Raw genomic sequence first — 24545 nt, forward strand, 5'->3', positions numbered from 1 at the left:
AGAAAAAGGACACACATAGATTGACATTTCTTTTTTTTTTTTTTGGATTGGTTTTTGGATTTTTTTGAAAATTGAAGAAACATCAATAATCAAGCAATTTCTCACAAATTTCAAACAATCTAAAACAAAGCAAAAAAAGAATCTCAACTAATTTCAAGAAGACAATTCAAAAAAATAAATATCTGGAAGCGATTTGAAGTTGCTTGATTATTTTCCTCTGCTTGGTCTTCTTCAAGGGGTTATGAGATGAATTTGAATCATGATTTGAAATCCATCTTCATCAGAATCACGATTTGAATCACATTTGTAAGATGGATTTCAAGGGACGATTTCAAGGTATCGATTTTGTGAGATGGATCGAAGATAGAGATTGAAAGGGTTTAGAAGAGAGAAAATAAAAGAAAGAGAGAGGATGTCAGTAATGTGGAGATAAAAAAGAAGAGAAATGGTTCAACGAGGGTTTCGGATTATATGGAAGGGTATTTTAATCTTTTCATAATATTTTTTTTTTAATTTGAGGGACTTTTAAGACAATTATTTTATTTCGTGTCCTTCACACAAAACCACCCCTAGAAGGGACTTTTCACAAAAAATCCCATATATATATGGTAGGATATATAGTAGAATTTCCCATATTATATTTAGAGTGCTGTTATTAGCACCCTATCAATTATTTTGAACTTCTAATTTTTTAATTTTTTTATTACAATAATAACCTCAAATGAAATTACTAAAAAGGACATCAAAAATTTTAGAATATCACATCTCACAATTAAATTCACACCCACTACATCATGAGTTAGGGTTTATGAGATCACCCACCTCTATCATCACTCATCTATCTTCTCCAATTCTCACATTCAAAACCTACCTACCCTAAAAACCTTGAAAACCCTTTGGCGGCAATATTCCGGTGGCAACTATTTGATTGCATACACTTCTCTGGCAATGATAATGAGTGAAAGTTTTTTCGGCAATTACAACTCCATAAGACGAGGAGTATAACAACAAAAGCTCAAAAGAAATTCATAACTTTGATGGTATTCTTAGCTCAGATGAGATTGACTTTGTAAAGATAAGTTTCTTAAAAAAAATAACAAAATAATAAAAACTGTTCGTTATTTTTTTCGGGACTGAACTCCCAAATATATGACTGAAATTCAGGAACATAAGTCTGAACATTGTTTATTTGTTCAGGAATAGGTAACCGAACATTTCTTATTTGTTTGGGAACAGATAATCAAAGCAGCAACAAAAGCAGACAAACAAAAGAGGTCGAACCACTGTTGGATGGTGAACCGGTCGGTTGATCGGGAGGTGAAATCCTGACTAGTTTAGCTCAGAGAGAGTATACAAGTACAGTGAGGGCATGGATAAATCATAGAAAACCAACTAGAAAAGCATGAAAGTGGATTGTGTTGTGTGTGCGAAAAGAGGTAATAGAAAAAAAAAATCAAACAGATTGACAAATTTAGGCTAGGTTTGGCATAACCTATATAATCCATATTTTTATCTTTTTTTCATCACATCACTTCTCTATTTTTCTGTATATCTTTTCATAAAAAGACAAAAAGTACACTTTTTTAGGACACCCCAAACCAACCCTTAGTAATGAAGTAGAGAAAAAACTCCTTAATCACCACAAATTTTTTTATTGGTTTTGGGAGGTTTCATTGCCGTGGGTTTTGTAAAGGTTTTAGAAGAGAGACTTTTTGAGGTGTGGAAGTGTGAATTTGAATAGATGAAATGTTTTTATAAGGGTAATTTTAATATTATTTAGGAGGAGAAAAAAAATTTAAGAATTTAAAAATTTAAAAATGAGGATCGAAAAAATAAAAGATTCAAAATAATAGCACTCTATATTTATTTTAATTTCCTTAAAAGCACCCAAATCGCCTGTTTTCCATCGCCATACTTCCCGAGGAGGAGAGAGAGAGAAGCAAAGAGGAGGACACCGGCGAGAATACGATGTCGTTTTGTGGCCTATCAACTCCGCAGTCTATGCCTCTCTTCTCCAAACCCTTTCATGCCCACAGACCTCCTCCTCCTCTGACCTCTCGCTTCAGAGCTTCTGCTGACGTTCCTGACTTTCTCTCTGCCGATTGGTTAGCCCCTTCTCTCTCTCTCTCTCTCTCTCTCTCTCCATATTTGTTTTTATATAGCATTCCGAACAGATGACTTTCATTCATCAATTTTGATTATTGTTATTGTCATTAATATTTTTTTACTTAATCATGTTATATGTTATTTGATTTAGTTTCATATGTGCTTGTACTGCTTTTGAGGGTTTGATAATAATTTCACTAACAGCATGTTTTGTGGCTTGGAATTCATGCACATATATATATATATATATATATTTGTGGGTACATGGGTAGGGAGTGTTGCATATGGTAAGGGGTACAATTTGGGCAAGTTCAGTTGGTTTGGAGGTACCCATAAGGCTGGGAAAATCTGCTGAAGCTCGAATTATGGCCTTAACATCACTACTTTTTAGCTTAAAAGTTAAAAAAATCATTTAAAAAATCAAAAAGCTAACAACTTAAACTTATACTAAAAAGTCAAGATTCAATTTTCTCTTTATTTTTTACATATCTTTTTATAAAAAATCAAAAAATCATCCCAAACATATTAATTTTTTTACATAATATTTTAGTCAAAAAATTAAAAAATTACTAAAAAAATCTACTCCCAAACGAGGCCTTAAGCTTAACCTAATGAATTTGGGTTAGGCTCGGATTGATTGAATAAAATAAGAGACTCAATGATGGGGATCAAGAAAGGAAAAGGGTTAGGACATTTTTTGAGGCGCCAATTGACAGCTTTGAATTTTTAGGATTTGTTTATATTTTCAAGCATTTATCTTTTTGTTGCCTTATTTTTTATATTATTTGGGTTGGAACATATATGGGATTATATAAGGAAACTGTGTTAGAGGCAGGGTCCTTTGGGCTCATCCCAGGAGTGAAAATCCGAGGATCAACCGACACCCTCTAATTGCATGATCTAGGCAACTGGAGGGGCCGACAAGAGTCGAACCTGAGTTGGGTATGTGGGGAGCATACCCACTGACCAATTAGGCTACCCCCTCAGGGGTAAGCTTCGATTCAAACTCACAGGGTATGTTTGGTTTGGATTTCTAGAGTGATTTTGGGAAATTTTTTTAAAAAAATTTGTTTGGTTTGTAAATTTTTTAAAACAATTTTCAAAATCACTTTCTCTCTCTTACCTATCAATCAATCAATCACTTTTTTTCTTTCATCTCTCTTTCTCAATCACTTTTTCTCTCACACGCATCTAATACGCATCTACTCAATTATAACAAAATATCAAATCATTCCAAACTCCCAAATTCCAAAACTATTTTCAAAATACATAACTAAACAACTCAAAAAAATTTATAAACTCTCTCCCCAAAACAATTTTTAAAAACTACTCTTCCAAAACCAAACCAAACATACCCATAATCTTCAATAGTATAACATTAAATGGGTTGGTAACGAACAATGTTGATCACCAGGTAATTGGAGTAACTTATGCAACTTACACATGAGAAATCATGGTTGCTCATTCCTTTCAGTCAAGCTCACTTTTTGGAGTGACAATTAGGGCCCCACTCAGAACCTACAAATAATCAGTCAAACAAATGGACGAATTCTAAGGCATTCATCTCTGTCAAGTTTTTAATCTTTGCTAAAGCATATTCTATAGTTTTCTAACCACATCTATTCACAGTTTTGCTCTGCTTATTGCGTTAATACATCTTAAAGTTTGATTGGATCACCTGTCCTAGGCTCATAGCCTATTCAATTAATTGTCTACTTTGTGTGTGATTAAGCTTTTCCAGATTATGTTCCTTTATCTTTTTCTTAACTACTGCTACCTTAAGCTTCTCACCACTGCATTCGTGAGGTGTGAGTAACAGTTTCCCAAAAACACTCCTCGTTAGTTGGGTATCATACTAGCTGTATGAAAGGAATTGGATAATTCAATCTATCCTTGAATTATAGAAAGGACGTACAGGGACATATAAGTGGGCTAGGCAACTGGCTGTGCCTTGGGTTTACCTTTGTGTTGAGTATGACTTGATAGTTCTTACAGGTCAGTTTCAGATTAAAGGTTCTCTCTCTTCTGAAACATTCAGCTTTATTCCAAACTTTACCCAATCCAACCTCTATCTATATCTCTGCTTAAAATGGATTGCAAATCACTGTCTTTTGTACTAATTAGTGATATATATATATATATTTTTTTTTGTAGGCTTGAATCTCGTAGGAAGAGACCTTTTGGACCAAGATTAAATGTAATTTTCTAACTGAAAGATTGATCCACAGTATTGGAATTTCTTCATTCTTTTATGTCAATCTACTATACTCTCGTGTTGTAGTTTAGTGCAGAAGAAGCTGTCCAATGCCAACTTGATGCATTGATGTTCAATGACCAACCCCGTCCAGATTATGGGATCGAAGTCATGTACAGGGTAATTTATAACCTCAAAATCTATGGTGCTTTTTTTAACTGGTTTTATAGCATGTGAAGAGGAGGCGTGGTTTTGTTTCTGGTTATGCAGTTTGCTGGATTTGATCCTTTTGAAAGGTCAACCTATTTTGGGCCATTCTTTGACTTGGGGCAGGTCAGTAAATTTTGAATATGGACCATGGTGGACAAGATGTTGCAATCCAATTTTTTTTTCTTGACATAAACTGTTGTGTTTTCTATTGTTGGCATCTCTACTGTTCATGAAGTTTGAAAGATTCAGGCGGATTTTCCACCATTCGACCTATCGAGTGTTGCTTGGACACAGGGAAAGGAAGATCTTGAGCAGTTTGCTGGTGGAGGAGGTAAAATACTTGTGATTTGTAGGGAGATCTGGTTGATGTTTAATTACTGTCATTAGAAGAAAAACTCATGATTCATTTCTAACAGGAACTATATTTTTATGAAATGTGGCACAGAATCAATATAAGCAGCGGGTTTGGATAAGAGGAGCTCGCCCTGAGGAAGAAGAAATATTTCAATTTACCATGGTTCAGGTTTGCCCATTGCTCCTTTTTATGTCTAATCGTTGTTTGTGTAATGAATAACAATTCCATTTATGTTTGCTTGTGAGGCACATAACCTTTTGGGCTTCTCGATTCACTCATATATCTAAGAGGAACCTGTAAGCTAGACCATTCCTCCCCCCCCCCCCCCCCCCAAAAAAAAAGTCCATACATGAATAAATTAATTGTACACGTGTGCGCACACACAAATAAATGCATATATGTGAATGTAAGGATATGCACTTACATAACTTAGAAAACAATTTTTTTTCGGATCAATGTATAACGAGATTGAATCAAAGAGTCACCCACTTGGATACTGTAGGATCTGTAACGAACAGAGTTGAAATTATCGTTACTGGAAATGATGGCATTGGTTGAAAATTGTAATCTTGGTGGGTTTAAGCTATTGAGTTTTTGTGTATTTGACCAATGTTTTCACTTTTTAGTCATGAGATTGCAATGCTATTTGAACCTCCCCTTTATTTGAATACCTAACAATGGATTAAAGTGGTTTGCAGCTCCAGCTCGAATTCTATGATCTGGGAAAGTTGGTTGTGTATTCTATAGGTCTAGCCTACTCATCAATCTAATTAGATTTAGGACAGCAATTGCATGGTTTGGATGTGAATAAATATACATGAAAAATTCCTGATGTGGATAGTACACGGTGAGTGGGCTGGTTATGGAGCTCTGTGGGAAGTTATGGTTGGCAATGAGCTGGCTAATGAACTACCACGAGACCACCAGAGGTGGGAGGGGATGAAAGTTGAGATGATCTTAGATAGAGAGAGAGATTGAGTGGCAGTGGAGCTTCTAAGCTTGTTGGAGAACATTACTGATTCGTTGCATGCATGGAGGTGGCGTCCTCCTCCTTATAAAGACTTGGAGGCTAGCTGACCTGTGTATATTGTCACATGCTCAGGGCCATGGCTTATCCTCTTTTTCACAACAATTTGGAAGTTACAACTAACAGCAACGTCAAAATAATTTTCAATGCCTGCAACGATGGTTAGGTGTGCCCAAAGTACAGAGGAGTCCGTAGCACATCACACCTTTTGGGTTCCAATTAAAGTTTGGAATTGTCTTCTTGTGTAGATCTCTCTTTGAGATGAATTCATCAAGGGAGAATGTGATGAGCCACCTTGATGAAAGCTCACCTCTAGCCACCAATTACAAGAACCCTAGTAATTTTATGTGGGGTTATGGAGTCGCTTGGGTATCCATGATCACTAACTCCGAGGGGGTTGCTAGCCCCTATTCACAACCTAGGCTAGCATGATAGCATCAAGGTGTATTTTGGAGAACAAGTGTAGATTATAGGAGATACGTGCTCTATCGGGGGATTGCTTGGCCAAGCTGAGGGGAATCAAGTGCGCCAAGCAAAGGGGAATCGAGTGCGTGCATGCTCGGTCCATGAGTGAGCATGCCTGAAAACAGTAGACCTTGGAGGGACGAGCATAGAAAGTGACACGCACGTGTGGAGAATTACTAACTGAGCCAGGAGTGTCAAGTGTCTCATTTCAAGTGGAGAGAGCGAAGTGCTTGCATAGAGGTTTGTTCGGCCTAGCTGGGGGGTGCCTCGATCATACCCATTTGAGTGGATTAGAAGATGGCTAGCTGGTGTCCATCAATGCCTAGGCTCAAGGCTAGGGCACAACAACGTATGCTATCCTTGGCTGACATGGTTCAACCCCTGAAGGGAGCATGTGGAGATGTATTATTGGTCCACGTGTCACCTCACGATGCTCACACTTGGATCTAAGCCCATTGGAGATGATGTCATGATGAACACGTGACGTGCTAGATATATGTGAGCTTTTTGCAAGTGAGCCATGCTTTGATTTTTTGAATATTAGAGGTGGGCACACGCTACTTGTGTGCAATTTGTAATTGGATCTGATAATTATGGCAATTATTTGAAGCAGTTGGAGAGAATTGAAGCAGTAGTTATCATGTTTTGGGGGCAATTTTGAAAAGGCTAAAATATAAATAGAAAAGTGAAAAGGAAAGCCTTCATATATAAGAGTGCCATGCTCACACCCATATCTCAATTGGACTTAAAATGTGCACCCCTCGCTCTTTAAGGGATAGGAGGTATTACTAAAGCTAAAAGTTTAGTGGTGAAGAAGTTGGAACTCGTTTAGAAATTCATTGTTCTTATGCATTAGTTTGTTAGTTCTTCAATTGATTGTGGATTCAAATTGTTCACATGCACAGTATTAATGTACTATTCCCTTGTTACGCATTACTTTAATTAACTCTGGATTCAAATTGGCAGAGGGTTGGGGGTTCATGGGATGGTTATTGGCTGACAGAGTCTCTACTTCACGATGGTGATAGTTTTTCTGGTGGTGTGGCTTACTGAACCAGTCAATCTGGTCTTCAGATGGTGGGCAATGAATTACTAATGGCTTTTTGTTGAAGCATTGACATTGCTTCTCCTTACCTTCAGATTCTGTACATATATGTAATAAAATGCAAATTGTTGTAATGTTCATAGACGAGGCTAGTATATATATATACATGTACATACTAACTTGTCATATTGAACTCCTATGCTTTTGAACAGTATGCACATCTTTGTAAATGTTTTCCTTCCATTCATTCTTGGCTCTCTGTGGGTGCATCCAATGGCTGACCCCGCCTATCTCAAATTCCTCTTCCCATTGTAGTATTGCACTATTCTAAGGTCCTCTTTTAACTGTACAATATTAATGTTCATCTGCATGGAATTATGCCTTTCTTTATTGTGTGTTCTTACTGGTGTTTTAGTTTGTACAAAATGGCTTGGGTTTGTTTGGGAAGTGACTTTTGTTTTCCTTTTTCTTTTTTTAAAAAAAAAAAAATTAGGCAAAAAAAAAAAAAAAAAGAACAAAAAACTGAAGTGTTTGGGAATATTTTTTTTAGAAAAACATGCAAAAAATAAATAGAATTGGAAGGAATATTTGACTTAGATTTTTTTGTATGATTTTAGCTTTTTGACATTTTTAATGGATTTTTGGTGATTTCAATTTTTTTAGTGACTTCGACTATTGCCAAACGAGCCCGTCAGATAGGTTCTCTCCTTTGATGTCAATGTTAGTGTACTTACAACTGAATGGAATCCGTATAACAAATTGAACTCATTTTTAGCAAATTCTTGCGCGGATTTTTGACAATTGTGCAGCTTCAATTTGCATTTCGATGGTTGATTTTGAAAGGGATTTACAGTTGTATGTAGGAAGGATTTTTTTTTAACAAATCACATCACATCTTTCAATGAATCCACACTGAATTGGCATAGCTTTCGTATGAGAAAATCATCTCTAGACTCCCTGGAAATGTCAATCCAAGGACTAGACAAAACTTACAGCTTTCCAGGCCATTTCTGCATCAACGAGGCAGAGTTCAATTAGCATAGCAGTAGTGGTCATAAGCCTGTGTGGGAGAAACAAAATCTAATCAAATTCAGGCTCTATTTTGCAAGTGATTAAAATAGTCAAAAACTAAAAAACCACCTTATATTTTAGCAAAACAACCACTAAAAAAATCACTTCCTAAACAAACCTCGGCACATCCACAGCAAGAAAAAAATATCAGTTAATATGCAACTACTTCGACAAAACCACTTACAGACAGTTGACAAATGTGAAAATTGGGTTACACCAGGGAACTCCTTTAAATAGTTCTATAAAACAAATTACAAAACTGTTTCTTGAACAAAAGAGATTCAATAGCAAAGGCATTCATCAATTGAACAGAAAAGCATGAGAAATGAAAATGGTCAATATCTCATGCTCGCTTCTGGCATATGATGCTAGACTCCCCAAGTTTAATCGACGCAAGGCGAACGAAGCTCAAAACAAAGAAAAATAATGATCCTATTGAGCATGTAGTAGGGAACCGAGCTTTAAATGTGTTATTTCTTTGCTTGATCGATCAACTTGGTAACGACATAGCAATCTGGTGGGGTAATGTTTGTGTAATAGTTTTGGATGGTGTCTGTGATTTCAAACCCAAATTTCTTATAAAAACTGATGGCATCTTCATTGTTCGTCTGCACATGCAAGTATATCTCACCAATGTTTTGCTTCGAGCAAAGATCAAGGACATGATTCAACAGTTTTGTACCTGCAACCAATTCCAAAATACTAATCTAAGAATAGTTCTTTGGTTCTGGTCTCACAATTGAAAACCAATGTTTGATGGAATTTCAAAAAAGTAAATTTAGACCGTACCGCTAGATAAGTCGCAAAATCTAGAAGACTTGTAGGCAAAAATAATCTCACATAGCACTCTTTATGTGTGCAAAAAAAGAGAAAAAGAAACATGGTTTATCCATTTGGAATGGGAAAAATAATAGGTGCTCTCTAGGAGCCCCTCCTAGACCAATCACACAGCCCCTTGCTATGAAAATTTTGCTCTTGGAGCAGGATTACGTGGTGCTCCTAGAGCCCTCACAACCAATCATAAATGCCCCACCCCTGCTGGTGGGCTTGACACAACACATGCTTCGTTTGTTTTGGCAAAACCTTTTTACAAAAACTTTTTCCATAAAATGTTTTCTAAACACTTTCCTATGTTTGGATGCAACTATGAGGCTTATGTGCTAGTCATCGTATTGGTGGTGGTGGTGAGGCAGCAGTGTTTGTGGTGATGGTGGGTGGTAGACATCATGACGGGATTGGTGGAGGCGGCAGCAGCGGTAGCGATGGTGGTAGTGTGGTGATATTAGTAAGATTTTGATATGAAAAACGTTTTCCACTTTATAAAAGTAAAAATTATTTTCTACCTAAATAAGCTTGTTTTCTGGACTTCTGTTTTCCATTGTACTAAACACCAAAAAATGAGAACACTTTCTAAAAAATATTGCTGCTGAAACAAACAAAGTGACAGTGGCATCACCACCAAGAAGGGTGGCTGTATATGATTGAATGCGGGTCCTGGAGCACAATGTGTCTTTGCTCAAGGAACACCCAAACACCCAATAATCTCTCCCCTCTTAGTTGGGGTCACTACCAACCAACACAGAACGATGGGGCCCACTAGCATGGGGGTTGTGATTGGTCTAGGTAGCTCCAAGAGCGCCCAATAACTTCTCTTGGAACAATGATATTCAAACAGCAGTTCTTTTAAGGTTTTCTAAGCAATTCCCATAGAAGAGACGAAGCAGAGGAGGGAAAGAAACATATTCACTTACCAATACCTAGCCCACGATATGGTGCCAAAACACCCAATGTCATGATGTATACACGGACAGCCCCACTTTCCTTCTTTTCAAGCCGACATGCAATTGCACCGACACAAATGTCACTGTAGTACGCTGAGCATAGGGAGGAAAAGAATTAAAACTTGAGAAGAGATATCTGAATGTTCAGGGCTATGAAACTCCAACACATCCTGGGCATTGGACATGGAAAATCCCCACTCCAAGATGTAAACAAGCATTACAAGTTTGTCATTGTAAACAGATATTACCACATTACTATGAAAAAGACAACATAATACTACACCCTATATATAGCAAGTACCAGGTCTCAAAGTGTTTTATTCTAATCAAAGAGAACACTTGGACTGTAGAATGTATCATGAATCACGAAGAAAATTATGGTTTTGGAACAGATTTTGCTCAGATTCAGATATTCTTCACGAGAATAGTGACAATAATCAAAGTCACCAAATAATAATATGAGATTCTTGATCCGTTAATATCAGGGTATTCATTTCAGAAAATCTGAAAAATTAATCACTTGTCTCTAATAAGAGGTCTACATAAGATTCTTCTAGAAAACACTACATGGCATTATCTCCATTAAGCAAGTGGTTTAGAAAACTCCTAACACATTTTTCTGCCCAATAAACCATGAAAGTGCAATGAGTGGTCAAGATCACTGTATGAGATTATAAGGAGTATCTGTCAATGAGTAATGATCAATTACAAAATTTGTGAATGTTAAAAGATAAGGAAAACTTGGTCTAAAAGTACCTTTGAGGTGACTGACGTACTGGAATGAACCGTACAGAAAATACAAGACCATAGCAGCCACTCTACCTCAGACAGAGAAACAGGGTCTCTATGATACCATTATGCTGCCACATAACTGAGTATCAACTGATTTTTATAAAATTGCCATTCACACCCTGGAGACAGGAAACTGCCCCCTATGCAAGGCCAACAAATGCAGTATGTACCTTGTTCTCAGAATTAGACACCAAGGCCATAACAGAGGTGGTCTTGCGGACAGACCTGTATCACCTCAACCAACCCCTCAATCAAAGTTGTCCCTGAACACACAAGACATGATGCATTAATGCCAATTTGGGTGAAAAGCAAGGGGCAGAGAGTTCAAGTACAGCACGCATCTGCATGATCTGGGTGATTGTTTGGCAGACCTTGGAATCCTCGGGTTCCATGGTTAAGTAGATAGGCCCTGTTTCGTGCAGCTTATGGTGCTACTGCTTATAACTTTTTTATTTCAGAAAAATGTGTCAGCGTTTGGTGCAGCTTCGGCTTACAACTTATGGGGTTGAAATAACTTATGTATAAGTTGAAAAAAACTGATCATTAGAAAAGTAGGAAATGAGTGCTTTTAACTTCTCCTTTTTTATTATTAGATTTCAGCTTGCAAGAAGTTGCACCAAATGGGCCCATAGTGATGCAGGGCTGCAGGTTGCGACTTGGCAATCCTAGAGAGGGAGAAGAGAGATCTTTAGTGTCTTGCGCTCGTCATCCACAATGACTGAATCTGTAGAACACCTGACATAGTTGCCTTTGGCACCAGAGGTGGCTAGTTACATCTGTCATGTGTGCCTGGTTTACTATTTGTCACTGCACACCTAGACTACATATCCTGGTCAATTTTGCCTACTTGGCCCACTGTTACTGGTCACTGTAGATGTGATTCCTATTTTTGCAGGACAATCTGCCTCTTTGGGCAAAAAGTCAGCTTGACTATGAGTGCCTCCAAAGCTGTCTTGGTGCCTCGTGTATTGAAAAGCTTGCCAATCAGCACTTTGGGCATAAAGTCGGCCTCGACTTCCGAAGCTGCTCCTTGGTGTGACTCTTGGATTGAAATCACACTCTACACCCACTAGTGCCAAATTCTCACTCTCTGCCTCACTGGAGCCCAACTCCTCCAACTTGAAGCCCATCATATATGGACTACCATCTTAGCAAGAACCCATAACCTGCTACCTACAACTAGTATAGTTAGGTAAATATAGTCAATTATTTAAATTACTTTTCCCAACCCTCAGCTATAGTAAGACCAAGGACAAATCACCAATTGATACACTGAATCTAAAACGAATATCTGCTAAATGTTTGAGTAAAAAATAGCGAGGGCAAGATGTACCCAACCTAACTTCCATTTCTGGAGAGGTGGTTTATGTGACTCGAACTTGCACTATGGAGGCTAACAGCAAGCCTTACATTGGGTCAAGCTGCCCTAAAATTTAAAAAAAAAGAAAAAAGAAAAGTTCTTTCTTCCATTTGTATGAATGCTAGGAAGTCAAAAAATAAGCAATAAGCATAACTAAAGGAGGGTCTCAAGAAGGATGAGAATTGACAAGAATACGAGAAAATAAAATATATATATTAGTGAGAAGTAAAGAGTAGAACTAGTAGAGGAGAAGATGAGGAAAAGTTGGTGATGGGGAATGTAAAGGCATTTTTAATTAAGATTTTATTTCTTAGTATTTGTTTGCTTATGGAATTTTATTAGCCTATATATATATGTTCAGCTAAGTCAATTAGACGACAATCACACTTCAATTAATCCCTGCGTGCTGCTGGCCAAGGCTGTGGCATGCTGGCCAAGGCTGCGGCCTGAGCTACAGCATGCTGGCCAAGGCTGCGTGCTGCTGGCCAAGGCTGCGGCATGCTGGCCAAGGCTGCGGCCTGTGCTGCAGTATGCTGGCAAAGACTGTGGCATGCTGACGTATAAATAGAATAAAATTACACCAAAAAATAAACAACTTAATTGAACGAGATCTTAAACATAGTTGTGCAAAATCATATGTTTGCCCTTATATTCGAATGCTCTGCATCAGTTAGATGCATCTCATTGGCTAAATGCACCACACCTTTATTTCTTTAAAACAAAGTTTTAAAAACTAGTTGGAACCACTTGGTTCAATTGAAAAACCGAGAACTGCTCCAAGAAATGATTCAGATGAAACCCTAAATTGTTCCAACGTGAAAACTGTTCTCTTTTTGCAAAATTATCTAAACTCACAATTCAACTGATCACTCATTTGAACTGTTCACAATTCACATTAACTAAAAGATTTACGAGTTGTGTATATTTTGTTATCGTTAGGGACAATCAAATCCAATTTATTCAATGCCTTATTCCTCAGCTTTGTGTCTCGCTCTCCATCATCTCAGTCTGACGAGGCAACAACCTAACATCAAACAATTGTCAATGGAAACATTCTTTCCTTCTCTAGCAGTGACTAAATTGCTACTCTGCTGCTACATCTATCTCCTTCATCTCAGCCTGATGAGCCAACAACCCAACCTTATACAATTGTCAGTGGAAGCCTTATTTTCATCTATCTCCAACAGTGAATAAATTGCTACTGTATTACATCTATCACCAACGACAACAAAACTGCTGCACCCACCTATATTAGAAATTATTTTATATTTTTCTATTCTTTACATCAAATCTTACAAACGATTACACCCCCTTGGTTAAAGATTATGTCTCTCCCTCTTCCTTCCATCCCCTCTCTATCTATGTTGTTCTTCTCCTCTACATCTACTGTATTGTGCACTGTCAGTGTTGTGTTATATATTCATTTATAATTGCAAAATTTTTTTTTTTGAACTTTAAAACCATTTTTATATGTTATCCAAATTGCTTGTTGCAAATTACCATTTTTGTTGAAGATTATATTAAGAACTAGCAATTTTGCATTCTATATTAAAATTTACTCTTCAAATTTATCAATGGTTTACTCTTCCATCTTTATTTTATATTTTTTTGGAGAGGGGGTGGTTTGTGGATTCAACTATTCTGGATTTTGGATTGCCATAACCTTACAGAATGACACAATGACTACATCCAACATTCTGACAAGTTTCATTTGTCGCTTTAGATGTAAAGATATAGACTTGTAGCCTTGTGGGTCTTTGGGTTTGACAAAACCCTTTGGGTGAAGGCTGCTGAATTCTCCAAAAAGACTTTTTTTGTACCAACGGTTCCTTTTGTGGAGAGAATTGCTTTACTGAATTTACTTGAAAACTTAGGCTCTGTTTGGCAAGTGGCTATTTTAGCCAAAAAACCAAAATTTTCAACTCAAACAAAAAAGTCAAATACTCCTTCCCATTCACTCTACAAGTCAAAGATTTCTTCCCATTCACACTCCTTTTTTCAGGTTTTCCCATAAAATGCCAAAAAATCCTTCCCAAACATATTGATTTTTTTCACCTCATATTTTAGTCAAAAAATCAAAAAGCAACTTCCCAAACAGACCCTTAGTCTCTAATGTGCATAGACTTCGTAGGATCTAAAAAATAATGCCCTGAAAGCATTTGACAAAGACAACTTACATAATATGTCAATCTCTTGAATCTTAGTCTCCAATGAGCATAGACTTGTGCATTTTTATGATAATTACTTTATAACTTGACGGGAAAATAAAGAAATTTCAGAAATATTCAAGAAATTTTTGGATTTTTTAATGATTTCAAATAAATTTATCTATTATTATAACTTTCAATATGTTATTCGCAGCAACATCAGGAAAATGCAACAATCTGAAATCAAGAAACTCCTATTTGGGTGACGTTTCTTACTCAAGAACGCTCCTCCCTTGGAAACTTGAAAGAAACCTGCTCCCAATTGAGATACAACCTCTCATACATACAAATCTCAAAGAAACAAAAGAAAAAAAGCTCAAGCTTATTTTAATATTTCTATTTATGTAAGATTTATTTATACTTAACAAAAACAATTTGTAGTTAACATCAATTTATAATATTTATTCATAGTTTAACACAAATATTACAACTAGGAGAAAAAAAAATTGTTAGAAGATATCCATGCATCCAGTGGCGTAGGCAAGAATTCAGTGGAGAGGGGACACAAATTAATGACAACATTAATTTATTTATTTTTTCATAATAAACAACAATGAGACATTACTAAACTTAAATATTCAGAGTTCATTTGAATAAATGTAAATTTTAAATTAAAGGATTTGAAATTAAATTTTATACAAATATTGGGGAGTAACTATTTTATAGGTGGATTGGAAATTTAAAAAATAACATAAGTTGAGATAGAAATGATATATTTTAGTAAAGAAATTCTATAAAACATACAGCAAAAAAAGGCCCCGTTTGTTTTGGGGTGTAGAGGGTGGGATGTGATTAGGATGGAGGTAGGACCCATTTAGTATTGTGTTTGTTTGTAGAGTTTGGAAAGAGATTAGGATGGAGGAGGAGATTAAGATAAAGGTTGGAAGGGGGATTGGAATGGAGAAGGAGATTAAGATGGAGGTTGGAAGGGGGATTGGAATGGAGAAGAAGATTTAGATAGAGGTTGGAAGGGGAATTGGGATAGAGAAAGTGGAGGTGGAGGTAGAGGTGGAGGTGGAGGTGGTATTAGAAAAATAGTGAGGGGACTAGAATTTTTTTTTTTATTTTTTTATTTTTTACATGATGGGCATTTTTTTTAACATTAATGTTTAATTTTTTATATTTTTTTATTTGTTTTATTATTTTATATAAAAATAATTTAACAATTCTTACACTAACAACTATCATCAAAACAAACACAATTTTATTTAATCATCTCACTAACAATCCCCTCACTATGAATCTCTTTCATTCTACCTCTCAAAACAAACGGACCCAAAGTATCTATCATATGTCGCAATTATGATCTTCGTGGTCTTTAGTTATAACACATTATAGTGTTAGGTATAATTTAGTTATAACTTCTTATAGTTCCGTTCCTTTGTTTCCTCTTCATATGAAAATCTGGAAAGCGGGTGTTCCTCATAAAGTGAAGTTTTTCATGTGGTCCTTAGCTCATAGAGGTGTCATGACCAATGACCTTTTTCAACGGAGAAGGCCTAATCACTGTCTTTGTTCTCAATGGTGCGTGATGTGCAAGAGGAGTTCGGAGTCGGCGGATCATCTATGTCTTCATTGTTTGGTGACTATGCAGTTATGGCAGCGTCTATTTGGTTTGTGTGATGTTAAATGGGCTGCTCCATGGGATTGCACACATATGCTTCTCGGTAAGTTTGATGGGTTCGGCGGCTTTGAGAAAGCCAAAACCTTATAGTCTTGTATTGTTTGTGCTATTTTCTGGATTATTTGGCTGGAAAGGAATTCAAGGATCTTTGATGGAAAGGAGGCTGCTGTAGATTCTTTGTGGGATAGGGCTGGTTTTTTGGCTTCATTTTGGGCTTTTGTGTCTCCTCCGTTCAAAGGAGTTCCACTTTTCTTGATTTCTAGAGATTGGTTTGCTATTTGCAACCCATACTGTTTGGATTTTCTTGTTTTCTCTCTCTTTCTTTTTTTGATAGATGTTTTTATTTTGATTGGATTCTTGTTCATTGTATGAGGACTTCTTGTCCTCCTCTCTTTCTTCGTTAAAAAAAAAAAAAAAATTCTTATAGTTGTTATTTTGGTTATGACTATATATCAAGTAATAGTACTCATTTTGATATTAATTATGACCTATTGTAATTTTTTTATTTTTTATAATTGAAGATATGTCGCTTGATTATAATTTATATAGTGGTCATTTTAGTTATGAATAGAAAGAAACACATGGAGGATAAACTGCACATGTCAAATGTAACTAACAACGAACAATCTAATAAATTCTATATCTTCATTGAAATTAATTATGTTTGTATGTCAATAATGATAGGCATCACCATTATATTGAAATTTTTATAAATAATAATATGACTTATCATAATCTTTTTATTTTCAATCAAAATAATTATTATTATTCTCATAATTTTAAAATGTCATTGACATTTCACTTTAAATGATATTTTTATAATTTTTTTTTATTTAGGCTTGGTTTGGCATCTTCAAAAAAACCAAAAAGTTAAAAAGTCACTATCCTATTTAAGTCACACCATCCTATTTAAGTCACATCAACTCTCTACCACATCACTTCAAACTCAACTCATATTTCATAAAAAATCAAAAAGTACACTTATTTAGAACATCCCAAACAACCTCTTCAAATATTTTTGTATGCTTTTTTAAAAAAAAAAAGAAGTCCCAAAACCTGGGGGGGAGGGGGCACGTGACCCCCTGGGCCTAAGGTGCCTCCGCCACTGCATGCATCTAATATATAAAATATATACACGCTCCCATAGACATTTCCAACTTCAAAACTTCTATATGCCCTCGTACCGTCACCCCCTTCGTGCAACTAAGGTGCAAATTACTAAAACCGCCAACATCCACTATTTATGCCTCAGCAACAAACCAGTACATGCAAGCAAACTACAGAAACACTAAAACTGCTATTTTCTTAAGCACAAAAACCAAAACCTAATAGTCAGTTGTAGTGGCAAGCAAAAAAACAAATTTAGAACTAGAAACCTCCATAACCTAACAATGACAGCTTAAAATCATTTTAAAAAAATAAACAGAAACAGAGCATCCAACATCAACAATAAGTGAAACACAAAGGATAAATCAAACCTACTGATATGAATTCAATGAACCATGTGACTATTGAAGTCTGAATTGCTATTCTAGCAAAGAAACCAACATTTCCAAACCAATAGAAAGAAAAACCCAGTGAACAAAACGCAACAATAAACAAAACCCAAAACCCAGCTAATGAATTCAACATTGCATCATATTAACCCTAAAACCACTAAACAAATCCAAAGCCAAAAAAAAAAAACATTACTTCAAGCCAAGCCAATAATCAATTAATTACCCTTGCTCAATAAACCAATAACTCCAGAATTCATAAAAAAAGCCACACACAGAGAATAGCGATCGATACAAGTCAAAAACAAGAAGACCCATCAAAGATTAAAGGAGAATAAGCAAAACCCAGGGTATAGATAGAGACCTAGCTTTGTGAATTCGCCGGAGGCGAGAGCATCAGCGTAGTATTTATCGTTGTAGCGAACAGGGAAGAGGGCAGTGTTGAGCTTCTTTAGCTGCATCAAGTTCTTGTCTCTCACTCCGTCCAATGAGATTGGGACTTCTCGACCAAACCCCATTTCATCAATCTCTCTCTCTCTCTCTCTCTCCCTCTCTACACACACACAAAATATATCAATCAAACTCAATAGCAAATTTCTATATACATATATATATATATATAGAGAGAGAGAGAGAGAGAGAGAGAGAGAGAGAGAGGTGTTCTTACAGAGAAAGCTGAGAGCTCTGGATTGTGAACACGGAGAGAGCTTGAGCTGTTATATATATGGAGGCGGCCAAGGACCAAGTTGTTTCGGGTTGGGCCCATTGGAGTTGACCCGGCCCACCATCACCACTAAGTTGTTTGTTTGTTTGTTTTTTTTTTTTTGGAACGAATTCTTTTTTTTTTTTTTGAATTGAAACGGAATTTGTTTGTTTGTTTATATGTCTTTCTTTTTCTTTGTCTTTTTTAATTGAAAACTACATGAAATAACTTTTGGGTATAAAACATAAAAAAATGCTTGAGAGAACAATTTCTCACTCTTAAAAATTATTTTTAATAATGTGTTTGATAAATGTCAAATTTTGATTTGTTAGATATTTCATTGTATGAGGTCTAATTTCAATGCTACATCATTAGAAATAATTTAAGAGTGATGAATTAACAAGATATAATAATTTTGTACAATATGATTTAAAAGAATATGTTCTTCTATTCGTTGTAATCCTTCTTACATTGGGTGGGTTTGTATTTATTGGCAAACCTACCATGAGATCTTAATTATTCCGTAAGTAATTTTGGAGTATAAACTCGTAATATTTTATAATATTATGATTGGTGAAAAATGTGAATATGTGAGATATTGTGTTGAGTGATTGAGAAATATAAAAAAACAAAATAAATAATAATTAATTAAGGAGTATGAATATATAATATTCTGAGAACCGTGTATAATTTCTCCTTCAATGAGATAAACAATCAGATTTGAGTGCGACGCCGAAAGCTTAAGGTTGCGTTTGGTAGAGCTTTCTAACTATGATTTGAAAGTATGAGTTGTATTTTGAGTTGTGAGTTTTGGAATTATTATTTGAGTGTGGAAAATTTGTTTGGTGAAAGAGTTTTGAAAATAATTTTGAAATAAGTGGAAAATTTTTGATGTGATATTTGATATTTGATACAAAAATTTACAACTCATAACCAAACATACAACTCAAAATTCTATTAAAGCACATAAAATTTTTTAAAAAAATCGGAAAATTTTTTTTTCGAATATATAAAAATTAACATATCAATTGCAAAAAAAAAAAAAAAAGTGTGCACTGTTCCGATCAACCGACCGGACGACCAGTGGGACGTCCGGTCAGGACGAATTTCAATTTTTTTTTTTGAAAATCACGCTCTCAAACAGAGTTTTCTGTAGAGTTGTAGAAAATTAATTCCACATATCTATCCAAACATCATATTCAAATGTGTGAATAGAAAACTTATTTGGAAATCGTTCCAAACATAGCTTAAATTGCTTTTGAGGTTTTCATCACTTTGTGATTTACAGTGCCATTCACAATTTTGGTAAATCAGAGATGAAGTAATAATTCTCACTTTCATTTTGATAATGATGGCCATTCATATATTTTACAACAATTTTTATTTTGTTTCTTTTTGGAATATTGTTAAGATTTTTACCATATTTAAAATCTTTCGAATTCATATTCACAACGAAAAAATAAAATTAAAACAATTAGTGCCTATTAAGTTATGCAAATTGTCAATGAATAGGAAATTTGAAATATGTATATTTGAAATAAGTTCATTCAAATTTCTATAGTATTGAACAAACTTAATTTTTAAATTAGGTAATTTTGTTTTTGAAAAAAAAATGATAATATTTAAAATTTCCAAGATTAATTTAATTTAATTATTTTTTATGTTGGGAGTCATCTTGTTTTTGTATCCAAAACATCTAATTACTTAATTGTGAATGACTAATTATATAATAATGTAGTTAATAATTATGGGGAAAATATAATAATGTAGTTCATAATTATAATAATGGAGTTATCTTGTTTTAACTTTTGATAACTTTTTATTTAATTATAAATTAAACAATAAGGCATACCTTTAAGTGGTTATTTTAATTAGAAAGTGCATTGTGCTGCTAAAACGATTAAATATTTTGTATTAGTGTCTAAAGTTCAGATTTTATCCTCAAATATTCCTTAATGCTAATACATTTTTCTTGAGAAAGTTAATTATTTTCAAAATATATTTTAAAAAGAAGATTGCTATTAACACCTACCTCTTTACTTTGGCTCCCCATTTATTTGAATCCCCGCCTAGCAAAATGAATCACATCCCCTTTCTTTTTGAATCCTCACCTTAATAAACTATACCCCTCATTTTTTTGACCCCAACTTTTTTTTTTTTTTTTGCAATTTTCCTACCATTGGCAGTCTCACCCCTCCGGCGACCTCCCAACACCTCCCCTACTAGCGACCACTCTTCCACAACCTCCGACCACCGCAACCCCCTTCCTTTTTTTTTTTTTTTTTTTTTTTGTTAAGAACTAATTTCTCTCTCTCTCTCTTTTCTTTTTCTTCTTACACCAAAACCATTGACTATTTTACTGAAGACTTCAACAAAAATGCTGATGATGATCATCTACACCCTTTGTATTACCATTCCTCTTCGAATTCACAGCAGCATTAACATTGTTATTGTTGTTAGTGTTAGGATTCAGACCAATACCTTGGCCAATCTCTCTCTTAATGACTCAATTTGGAGCAACACCCATGCCTCCAAAAGGCCTGAAGAGAAACGGAACTTCAATATCAAAGTTGGTGGCGAACTCAATTCGATAAACCCATCGAGCAATTCGAAGCAGATCAACGAATCAGATTTCAATTCGATTTGGAGCAATTCATATGCTTCTTCGAAGATACTTGAAGAGGAATAAGAATAGTGTGGATAAGAGGTTCCAGACTCTTCCACCATTTGAGTCTTTGCCCATAAATGAAATTGTTGGTGGATATATCTTCGTTTGCAAAAACAATACCATGTAAGAGAATCTCAAAAGACAGCTCTTTGGTATGTCTCTCTCTCCTTCTTTCATTTTGGTATTCTCCGCCTTTTTCGCCACGACTGATAGAGAAAAGAACCCTAAATGAGAACCAAGTAGATACAACCAACTCTGTATTGGGTCTAGTTTAATAGGTGATCTTCGTTTCAAGGTTCCTCACCATTAGAGGAGAGTGATGCGATGTCGAGAAGATACAGAGCAATAAAAACAAAGAAATGAAGAGAAAAAGAATAGAGAGAGAGAGAAAGAGACGCAGTGGTGGCGAAATCACCGGAGATGGAAAGAGAGGTCGCCAACGGCAGTGGCAGTGCACTGGTAGTGGTGGTCGCTGGTGAAGATGGTTTTGAAAAGCAGTCATGCTAGGTATCATGAGAAACCATGCTAGGTATCATGAGAAACCTTTCATGAAAATAATCATGAAAGGTTTGTGACCTTTGGATTACACTTAGAATAAAGCACCACACACTAATCAAGGTAATCCAATGATCATAATTCTTTCATGATCATTTTCATGAAAAAAATTTCATGATCCCTAACTTTTCTCTTTGAAAAGGTTGGTGGGTTAGGGTTTGAAAAATTAAGGCTAGAATGTTAGTGTAATTCCCAAAAAATATAACAATAAGGCTGTCTCACAATCTTTGTCAATTAACAATACGTTTCAGAATATGATATCTTTACATTCATATGAATTAATAGTTACAAAAGATTACAAATGCAACTATACATTCACAAGTCCTAACCCTGAATCTATAACTTATATCATAAGCAAGATATATGAAATAAAAGTTAAAACAGATAAATTAATGCCTTAATGGCTACAACTTTCCAAGATGGTGCTTGGTTACAACAAAAGTAAGTTTAAACTCAATACATATAAAGCTCTAGGTTTGTACAAAAATAGATACAACAATAACAAAAACGAAGCTCTTGGCTCTTAGTCCTTCCAAGCTACTATCTTGGCGGAGGCATTTCATCAGTACTTGAAAATGATTTTCCACATAGGGTGAACCGAAACCCAGTAGAGAAACTCTAACACAGTGTATGAATCTTAACAAAGTTATAAGGTAAATGCATATGCAATGCTCATGCCAAAACATTTTACATCTCTTTCCAAAACCATGCATTCCAAATTTACATCACAATTCAAGAAATCATTAGCTTTGCAATAGAAAATAGAGCAGTGGACACAACACTAGGAATCTCTAAGATGTGTTTGCAAGTAGGCTACAAGCACTACCAATTGCCATTTTTACCGGTACTAATCGAAAGGCTCGGCATCTATCCACGTGAGTTTTTGGACTTTCACCAAAGATATACAGGCTAACATAATACCACAACTATACTTCCTACCCAGATTCACTAAGGTATTTGCCATTTTTTTCTCAAAACAACAACTATTTTTAATGTGTTAAATATGTTACAATACTCAATGCAAATGAATGAGAAATTAGTTTTAATTCACCTAATTTTTATGCAATTTCTACAACAATCATAATTATCCTCCATCGATAGTCCAAACATATATCTCTAAACAGATAATTAATTTCCAATAAAAATATACTTTCCAACATTTCAAAAACAGGAGTGATAATTCATATCCAACTCCACTATCATTATCACCATCGATCTAATTTCATAAAACCAACATCAATTTCATTTCTCTTTACAAAATCAAATATTTACAATTTAGGGCAAAATCCCCTTTCTTCAAAAATCAACTCTAAGGATAAAAATCCACAATTTCATCACAACTCAACAACATATACAAACCCATGTTCATATTTAAGAACGCATTTTGAAAGCCACTCTTTTGATTTCAAACCAAAACTCTAGCTTTTTTTTTTTTAATCAAAATCCCCAAATCCTATGATTTCTTTGAAAAGACAAATAACTAAGTTGAAAACCATACTAAAGTGTAGAGAAATCTTTACCTCAAAGACAATGGCCAAGATGAACAAGAGTTAAAACTTGACAAAGCCGAAAACGAACTTTGTGATTATAATGAAATTCTAGGTGAGCTCTACCTTTTTAATAGAGGAACTAGGTTATAGAGATCTATAGATTAAGAGTATTTGGAGGTTGAATGTGAGTTTTAGAGAGAGAAGGTCTAGATTTAGGGTTTTGAAATGTTTAAAGAGAGAGATATATATGAAAAAGTGACTCAAAAAGTGACTTTTTGAAATTGATATACGTGCAAATCGCTCAAGTGACCAAAACATCGCTCGGATGGCCAGACACAAAAAAGAGAGACTGCTCAGGTGAAGAACACTACCCTCCTATTACTTTTGCAGGCCTATAAAAGAGTTCCAAAAGACCACTTGAGCGCAAAAAACACTGCTCGAGCTAAGAATGTCATACTTTCAGTAGTTTTGCAGACCTACAAAAGTACTGAAAGTTCTCAAAATTCGCTCGAGCTCAAGAAAGTTCGCTCGAGAGAACGAGCCAAAATCTAGGCAAGCCAAAATCTAGGCAACAACAGTTTTGAAAAACTAATTCCCAACCAGTTTCAAACACAATCAAAACACTCTAATAACCAAACTCAATAAGGAATAATATTAAAGAAGACATGAACAACCCTCAAGACGAGAAATTCGGAATCCAAAATAATGAATGGATCATGTTTAAACCAGGATCGCTATAGTTAGGAATGATGGTAAATATGTAATTTTATGTTTGGATAAAATCAAAATTACAAAAATAAATAAAAGAAATAAGAGTCCAAAAAAATAAGGTAAAAATATATAAATAAAGTTTTCCACACTTCTATTAAAAGTTGTATGCACAAAACTCATTTCACACCAAAGTTTGAACACCAAAGTTTGAAGGGGGTTAGAGAGATTAATTCTCATAACTCAAACCCACGTCAGAAGAAGAAAATAACACTCATCGTTGGGCAGATAACACTTGATTAGACTTCGGTGCAAATTGAGATAATTTGATAGGACTTATTACAAATTAATAATCAATCATATTCATTTTTTCAACAATCTAGTTGAGTGCGCAAAAAATGGGTTAAATTTCACAGCAATCTAGGTTGGCTGATGACTTTAACCTGTCTTTATTTTTTTTTTTGGGAATTTTTTTAAAAAAATCTATAATATTAAGATTTTATAAAATAAATGACATACCATATTTTTATAATAGTTAAAATTTCTCAACATTTTTATAAAGAAAGTTCAACTCAGAAAAATTTCAATTCACAGAAAAATTTTAAAATTTCTTTATAAAAATTGAAATTTCTTTAAGTCGGAATCGAAATTTTTCTGAATCAAATTTTTTCTGTAAAAATATTAAAAA

At 35.0% G+C, this 24545-nt stretch overlaps 2 protein-coding genes across 6 annotated transcripts; one reads left to right on the top strand and one right to left on the bottom strand.

Moving 5' to 3' along the window:
- Positions 1-1662: 1662 nt before the first annotated feature.
- On the top strand, positions 1663-7792 carry LOC114308341 (DNA-directed RNA polymerase subunit beta). Of its 3 annotated transcripts, none has more exons than XM_028253906.2 (7): positions 1663-2105; positions 4261-4303; positions 4388-4480; positions 4571-4633; positions 4746-4841; positions 4956-5033; positions 7324-7792. In XM_028253906.2, exons 1-7 carry the CDS (start codon positions 1969-1971, stop codon positions 7408-7410), a joined length of 597 nt encoding a protein of 198 aa, XP_028109707.1. In that variant the 5' UTR covers positions 1663-1968; the 3' UTR covers positions 7411-7792. The 3 variants fall into 3 exon arrangements, 2 of the variants coding, with proteins under 2 accessions (XP_028109707.1, XP_028109708.1); XR_003645441.2 differs by having other exon boundaries at positions 1849-2105; positions 4927-5033; XM_028253907.2 differs by lacking the exon at positions 4261-4303 and having other exon boundaries at positions 1852-2105; positions 4393-4480.
- Positions 7793-8620: 828 nt separating this feature from the next.
- LOC114308342 (Acyl-CoA N-acyltransferases (NAT) superfamily protein) lies at positions 8621-20609 on the bottom strand. Of its 3 annotated transcripts, none has more exons than XM_082894678.1 (4): positions 18401-20609; positions 18098-18286; positions 10225-10347; positions 8621-9155 (listed from the first exon to the last, which is right to left on the bottom strand). In XM_082894678.1, the coding sequence occupies exons 2-4, from the start codon at positions 18249-18251 to the stop codon at positions 8944-8946; spliced, it is 489 nt and encodes a 162-aa protein (XP_082750804.1). In that variant the 5' UTR covers positions 18252-18286; positions 18401-20609; the 3' UTR covers positions 8621-8943. The 3 variants fall into 3 exon arrangements, with proteins under 3 accessions (XP_082750804.1, XP_082750805.1, XP_082750806.1); XM_082894679.1 differs by having other exon boundaries at positions 18098-18282; positions 18401-18499; XM_082894680.1 differs by having other exon boundaries at positions 18098-18276; positions 18401-18437.
- Positions 20610-24545: the final 3936 nt, after the last annotated feature.

The sequence above is a fragment of the Camellia sinensis genome, chromosome 11, assembly GCF_055761805.1.
Source record: "Camellia sinensis isolate YWXY chromosome 11, ASM5576180v1, whole genome shotgun sequence".
NCBI lineage: Eukaryota > Viridiplantae > Streptophyta > Magnoliopsida > Ericales > Theaceae > Camellia > Camellia sinensis.